This window comes from Phalaenopsis equestris, unplaced genomic scaffold (genome assembly GCF_001263595.1).
Source record: "Phalaenopsis equestris unplaced genomic scaffold, ASM126359v1 Scaffold000600, whole genome shotgun sequence".
NCBI classification, from domain to species: domain Eukaryota; kingdom Viridiplantae; phylum Streptophyta; class Magnoliopsida; order Asparagales; family Orchidaceae; genus Phalaenopsis; species Phalaenopsis equestris.
This window is the reverse complement of record NW_018165040.1, coordinates 1,837,743-1,845,415: the sequence shown is the minus strand read 5'-3', so window position 1 is coordinate 1,845,415 and position 7,673 is coordinate 1,837,743. Positions and strand designations below refer to the sequence as shown.

General features: G+C 32.8%; 1 protein-coding gene across 1 annotated transcript; it reads right to left on the bottom strand.

Moving 5' to 3' along the window:
- Positions 1–2,912: 2,912 nt before the first annotated feature.
- On the bottom strand, positions 2,913–6,633 carry LOC110029694 (protein indeterminate-domain 11-like). The gene is made up of 3 exons (XM_020732106.1): positions 5,792–6,633; positions 4,539–4,929; positions 2,913–3,779 (listed from the first exon to the last, which is right to left on the bottom strand). Exons 1-3 carry the CDS (start codon positions 5,943–5,945, stop codon positions 3,098–3,100), a joined length of 1,227 nt encoding a protein of 408 aa, XP_020587765.1. The 5' UTR covers positions 5,946–6,633; the 3' UTR covers positions 2,913–3,097.
- Positions 6,634–7,673: the final 1,040 nt, after the last annotated feature.

Here is a 7,673-nt window from a genome sequence, read left to right as displayed (position 1 = left end):
GCCTTTGTGGCGCCGTCGGCGGGAAGACTACGCAACTCCACCGTTTAGCTCCGTTTGCTCCGTTTTGGCGCAGTCGTTTCGCCCCATTTCAGTTGCGTTGCGTTCCTAACAGACAGCCCTACAAAATAAGAATGAAAACAACCTTCCTTTAAAGTGCAATCTCATTCAAAAATATGCAAAAGTGTAATCTCATTCAAAATATGCAAGAAGTGTAAAAGAGATTAAGCATCCAAAGACTTATCGAAAGGTGATAGGGCAAAATATCATTTCTTGCTCGTTTTTGCTCCAAATTGCACCGTTTTTGCATCTTTTTGCTCCAATGACCATAATCGTACCTACAATAAAACATCAAAAATACCCTTCTTTAAAGTGCAATATCATCAAAATCAGTATAAAATAGGTATGAAAATCTCAACATATTTTCCTTTGGTCAGCTGGCAACATGCATAATAGTGTGGGCTTGAGCGCTACATTCTATGGATCTCCATCATCAAATCAAGTATTTAAGTGTTGTGGCACTGGTTCTAGTGGCATGACATCACTGATACTGAGTGTTGTAGTGCTTGAATCATGGCATCCTCTTTCCATGCATTCTCTCTATCCTTTTTCACTGGAATTGGCTTTTGTGAATGTTGAGGTGCTAAGTCTGGGTGTCGCAGTGACACCCACTCGAGCGTTGAGGCACTTACTTCTAGTGCCTACTTTTTGTGCTCTTAAAATTAGGGGGCTAAAACTCTCCTTTGTGGGTGTTGTAGCACTTTATGATGGTGTCATGGAGCTAGCTTGCATACTTAGCTCATTTGGTGCTCCAAGTACCCCTATTCTTTCCTGTGTACTATACTTAACACTACATGCCCAGAAAAGCATAAAAAAAGCACAAAAAATATAAAAAATATATGAGACACAAATTCACATTTTATCTATATCATAGGTCACAATGGTGCTAGTGTGCTAAGGATTAAAGGTGAATAACACAAAAGGTTTCAATGAGTAAATGTACTAATAATAGTGAAATATTGCATCCAATTTAGTCGTGAAAAAATAATTTTCATGTACATTTCAAATCAAAGCTTATGAGAAACACATAACTAGGAAATCATTAGATAAGATGTGCACATGCATGGTGCTTGAGAAACATACATGAGTGTGGTGAGAGTATTTGAAGTGCAAGTAGTAATGTGATGGGGCATGTTGCGATCCGTTTAGTTATTTTAACAAATGGATGGAGAGGATCACTGAAATCTCTTAAATAGGAGAGGTGAAATCATAATGAAAATTATATGTGGGCACTAAGATATGTGAGCAATGAGAGGATGTGATTTTATAACATGAGAAGATTGTGGTATATTGGAAGGTATTTTTAAGCTCTAATTCAAATTTGATACAATGTATAATAACAAGAATTAAAGGGGAATAAGTTCAAAATGAAGAGAACCAAGGATGAAGATGAAGAAAACTTGAAATCCATTAAAAAGAGTGAACAAATAACAATGAATATTTAAGGCTTGGACTTGGAGGAACTCGGTTCATTCAATAAATCAAAATTATTCAAAAAATCTAACTATTGTTGCTCTTATATATGAGATTGTGTTTATGAATAGTCATGAATATTGAGGATTTCCTTATCAGGATTTAACAAATAATCCACAAATATTAATCTTTTTAATGAATGCCCAATTGTGTTTGTGCATTCACTTTTAGCTTCATCTTTTTTATAGAACTTGTATATTAGCTTTTTTATTTGGCATGCAAACCATGTATATTGATGTTCCTACTATTTTATTATAAAGACCATCTATTATTAGAGTGCTTATTGAAGTGGACATTACCTATAAATTTTATTATTCTATTAAGATTGTCTTAAGGAAATGTGGTTACAAAAGTTTAATGATGTCTGAATATCCCAAAGTTCTACACTCATTTTCAAATGTTTGGTTACAAAGTTTTCTTATAATGTAAATAAATAAATAAAAAAGCTTCATTGTAATGTATATTGCTATAGATATTCCCTCTTCAACATTAGTGATTCATTCCAAAAAAAAATTTATAGTTTCTGTGTCTTATAATTTGTCTTCTCTATCTTTGTCATTAAGCCAATCTCCTCTAGCAAGAATTTATTAATCTTCAATTTGTGTAATAGATCTAAGATGATTCACATGTTATCAAACAATATCAAATCAACTTTCTGTCCAATTAAAAATGATATTCATGTAACCCATATTTTATTAGGGCCGCATTGGTGCTGGTGGCAAGAGTGGGAGGATAGCCATTGTTAGTCTCTCATTTTATTATTTTTGGACCTCTTAATTTATGGTTTTTTTTTTTAATCTTTTCATGTTAATTATGAAAAACATTATTTTCTTAAAAAGTGGAATAAATACTTTTTAAATGCATGAATAAGGCTTAGATATTAGATGTGCAAATAGATGAGAACTCACTGGTGTCCATGTAAACCTTCCATTAATTTATTGATGGAACAGTATGATGCACAGTCCACTCATTTTAATTATATATTCCAAGCTTCGAACTTGCAGCCATACATGCATTCATACTGTTTATCCAGCTAAGCAGGACATTAAGCAACATCGGCTAATAATATAAGCATATAGATCCTTGCATCATACAAAATTTTTTTATGAATCAAATTTATTCTTAGTTCATTGACACCTCATACATATTATCCTGTTATTTTCAGATATATCCTTACATCAATCAAATTCTCTAATTCTGAAAAAAAAATCAAATAATTTTACTACTTAGATAAAAAAATTATTAAATAAAATAATTGGATGCGATAATTAATCAAAATAATACTATCATCTAAAAAGTATTGCTTTCTATGAAAGAACCAGCCCAAAAAGAGAATCTAATCATCACTCCATCCCCACATATCTATCTTTTAACTTTGAAAATAGTAAAATTGCTCCATTATGGTGTAAACTCAGTACAAAGCGTGTCTACTTTAGCAAACAGAAAGAAGTTCATATAATAAAAAGTCTAGTACAGAGAAGTAACATAAACCACAAAAGCATTGAAACCAATCTCTTTCTCACAGAATCTAGTTAATTACCAATCCATGGCTAGCTTCTTATCAGCCTCACACGAGGAAGAACTCATGCAGCTTCCTCCCTCCACCAACTCCACCATTGCTGCCATCCTCATTCTCTCTATAACCAGTAGCTTGCGTGAATGAATTCATCATCTGAAGAAAATGGTTGGAAGCTGTTGATCCGTTCACAAAAGCTTTCTCTATTGGAGAAGAAGGTAAGACAAGGTCGCCATTGTTGTGTCCGGCCATCTGAGAGTGGATGGGCGATGGCCGGCTCATCGTTGAGCCCATCTGAGCTGCCTTCTGGAGGAGAGCAGTTGCAGATATATGAGGCTGTGGGAGAGGATAAGAAGGAGGAAGAGATTGGTGGCTGTCATGAATGAAATGATTTTGTTCAAGAACGGGGGAGTAGATTGATGAGGTGGTGGTGGTAGAAAGCCATGATGGAATGTGATGCTGTTGTTGTTCTGTTTTGAGGGTGAGATCTTGAAGGGTGTGGTTGTTGTTGATGTTAGGGTTGCAGGTGTTAGTTTGATAGGTTTCGTTGGCTATGGTTCTGATGAGATGAGGGAAATGGGTTTGGAGTGGGAGAGAGGAGGGATCGAAGGATGGGGGTGGAGGTGGGTGGAAGAGAAGAGGGTTTGTTAGTGGATTCAATGTTGAGATATTTCTTGCGCTTTCTTCTGCTAATGCGTCGCAGAAGGCTCTGTGTGTGATAAAGCTATCCCTCCTGCAAATAAATTTATGGTGCCTGTTTAGGGTTTCTGAAACTGTAACTTTTTTCCTCACATGTATACTTTTTAGATTTCAACAGATATTTTATAATGTCAAAATATATAATGATATTAAAAATTACAACTTTAAATTAGTAGGAGCTGAACAGAATTTTGTGGAAGTACCGAGGAAGTCAGACCAGGTGAAAAGCTGCCTGCCATTATGATGATAGGAAAATAATTTGTTCAAGGTAAATCGAACAAAATTGTTCAGATCTTAAATAATTTATGAGACTAACTTCATAAAATGACTAATTTATGAATTGGAACTTGACCATCTGATTCCTATCTAAATTTTTTTTCAAGTCTTGGTCTCGAGTTGTTACTTCTTCATTTAATTCTTATTTTTTGAAAAAAATTAACAGTTTTTTAATTATTGTTTACTGAATTGTTAGCTCTTTATATGTTTATTGATAAATTTGTGCTTCTTCTAATAATTAAATATATAATACTATTTTATTTTTATCTAAAAAGTTATGTAAAGAAAAATAAGTATTGAACTTCAAAATCCTTAAACTATCTTCTGAATATTGAAAAGCTATTAACCTAATCAATCTTGTGTTACTTTACATTTCTATGTGATTAAGATTATATATATATATTACGATTCTAAAGCTTTTAGGGTTCAAAAAATGTGACTATATATAAATAATTAAAGCTATAATATGAAATCTATGAAAAACAAACTAATTATTGTTGGATCGAAGAAGCAGTACCTTGAGAAGAGTGTACCACAATCGCATCGATACTCCCTCGTTCCACAGATCTTGGAATGAGCCTTCCAATCAGACTGAACCGCATACTTCTTGGAACACTTCTCACACTTCCACTTCTTCTCTCCATGCTTCCTGCTGTTCTTAATACCTGTAAGGTCTCCCAGCGCACGAGTGGGATCATGGTGGACGCACGTGACCTCAGGGCAGATATACACCTTCTTTCTCACCTCCTTGTTGCTCCTCTGCTTCAGTTTCCACGGCAAGTTATGGCCACGCCTGTGAAGCTGTAGGTTCTGATCTCTCTGAAACCCTTTGTTGCAGATCTCACACACGAACCGGTTGGTTGCCATGAGAGTCTTGGGTGAAAGAGCTATCACCTCGGCTTCAGGATCTATTGTATGGAAACATTTTTCATGATTAATGAATATTAATATGTTTGTTTCAGTACATGAGGTAAGAAATAATATGAACTGATCATGATAAGCATGAGTTAAGTATACTTGTAATTTGTTAGAGATTTTTTTGTTGATTTCTATGGGTAATTAATTCATGTCATCTCAAATTTGAAAAGAAATCAAATTTAATTATGTTAATTTTTATCTGATCAGAGATTTTATAATTAAAAGCTTTGATACTCTTAAACTTATTATAAATCTGCTTACTTAGTATTAGAATTAGGTTTTAGAAGAGACAAAAGTGTTTACCCTAAAAATAGAGAAAAAATAAACTTTTAAAATATATTTTGATTTAAAAAAAAAATTTTTGAAGTGAAATGAAGTTTTTTTTTTTTTTTTTAATTAAAGAAGGCAAGAGACACACTCAATAAACTTTCAGTTTCATCACTATTTTAATTATTCTTTGTACTTAATTTTTATTATCTTAGCTGAGTAAGATTATTCCTAATTAAGATTAACATAATATTAAAAATCAAGGTTTAAGAATTAAAACTAATACTAATATTAACTTCACACATGAATGACATGTGGGCTACACTTCAAGCAATCTCCTGCTAGATGGGAGCAAATTTTTAGGTCAGTGCAGCCCAAGTCTTCCCTTTGTGTGTGTGTGTGTGTGTGTGTGTGTGTGTGAGGATAATTAAATTAGTATTTTTTTCATACTATATAAATTATCATACCATATTTTATTAAATTTAGTATACTAAATAATACATAATTAAATACTAATCATATGTGTAAAAATTTAAGAATACTCTAGTAAAAAATATATATATATTCTTGATAAGATGATGAGACCTGGATTTCCGGGAAGGTTGCGCTTCTTCTTTGCTGCTTGTTGATTCATCGGACTAGGGTTTGAAGAGAAGCTTGCATCTCCGGATGCAGATGTAAGATTTGACATGTTTTCTTCCATTAGCTGCTGATGCAGAGGGACTGTAAATCCATTCATCTTTATTTCTCTTTCAGAACTTTAAAAGAGAGATTGAAATAGATCTAGAGAAAGAGAGAAAGAGCTCAAGTTGTAGTGAAGAGATTTATATGTATGAACTCCAAAGATAAGAAGAGAAAACACCTATCTAGAGAACTTTTCTGATAAAACTGTGTTTATGTAAGAAAGGATTCTGATTTTTTTTCTTTTGTCTTGTTGATGGGTAAAAATGCAAAATGAAAATAGTTGCTTGGATATTCAAATCTATTGAGCAATCTTATAAGAAAAAAGAGAAGTGTGAGGAGCAAAAGCTTTGATCTTTGTGCTTTCTGCCAGAGAATCTACAGATTCTCCTCCTGCATATCAGAAGATATGAAAAACTGTGTATAGGAATTAACTCAAACAAACTAAAATTCTCCCAAAAATATTACAGTTGAAAAGAGGAAGAAGAAAAAAAAATGAAAAGCTACTTAGAAACTAAGATGAAGAGATCAGCAATGGAGGTGGGGAAGAAGAGAAAGAAAACAAATGGATGTGACCTTGAGAGAGGAGAGAGAGAGAGAGACAGAGAAGAGGGGAGAGGGGAGAGAAGGGAGTGGGTATTAAGACGAGAGAAGAGAGGAAGCATGTTATCTTGTACCGATTCAATACCCAGTACGCGCAGCTTACAGGCCAACACTGATGTTGCGTTTTCTGTCTTTACCTTTGTTACCTGCGCAAATCTAGAAATTCGGCTCTTTTATTTCTTTTTTTATTCTCTTATTTCACTGTAGCCCCCTCGGTCTTATCATCTAAGGTGAATCAGTACTGCAGCAAGTCTTGCACATAGAGTTGGATTTTGTGATACATCTAAGTGCTTGTTGTTGTCATGTTCATGCATGGCTTCTATTTAATGAAAAAAAAAGTAATTTTGTGAGTGTTGTTGATCAGGAGAAATTTTCCAAGTGTTGGTTTTAATACTGTAATGGATTTGTTAGCTTGTAGACTTGATAAAGTTAAAACTGAAAAATGGAGTTTTAAGTAATTAGTAGTTCATGTTTTTTTTTTTTGTTTTAAGTTTGTTTTAAGTTTGAGATTATGGGAGATAGTTTTACTATGCTCAAACATTATTTTGTTAGGAAAGAATTTTGAAGTATTGTTTGTTAACTCTTGTGAAAGTTTATCCCTTTCATAGAATAGGGCTCAAGCCTTTGTTTAATAGATTATATATGAAGATTTACTATTTTCCTTTTATATAAAGAAAAAAATTATTTAAGAAAATTAATAATGGTTTAATGTTACATATATCTGATATGCCATCAAATTCAAGTTATCAAGTAAGGATTTTCATGTAATTTTTAGTTTGTAAAAGATGCAAATAATTGAGTAGGCTTTTTAAGGAATTGATTTGAAGATCAACAAAATTTATAATTGTGATAGCATACTTTGACAATTTGAAGCTAATTAGTTCAAAAAAATGTCTGAATTGGTTTGCAAAATGAGCTTAAATGAAGTGATTAGAGGAATAATTAACATATCTGTTTATGCTTTTTGAGAGTTAAACATTCTTCATATATATTTGTAAGTTTATGGACAAAATAAGCATCTTAATATAATAAATTTTATTAATTGAAGATAATTTTCTGTTTAATACAATATTGAAATTGATGCAAAAAATAATTAAAGGGGATTCATTATGACTATTTTATGCAGCAACCAGAGTTTTAGTGGACATGACAAAAATGCTCCCTCCAAAATTTAATTAATTAT

What these genes read in the sequence shown, in the direction of transcription:
- LOC110029694 (XM_020732106.1), bottom strand. Translation starts at nt 5,945, where the DNA reads ATGAATGGATTTACAGTCCCTCTGCATCAGCAGCTAATGGAAGAAAAC. An exon ending in CAACCTTCCCGGAAATCCAG is followed by an intron (nt 4,930 to 5,791) that starts GTCTCATCATCT and finishes TCCATACAATAG; the next exon opens with ATCCTGAAGCCGAGGTGATA. An exon ending in TGTGGTACACTCTTCTCAAG is followed by an intron (nt 3,780 to 4,538) that starts GTACTGCTTCTT and finishes ATTTATTTGCAG; the next exon opens with GAGGGATAGCTTTATCACAC.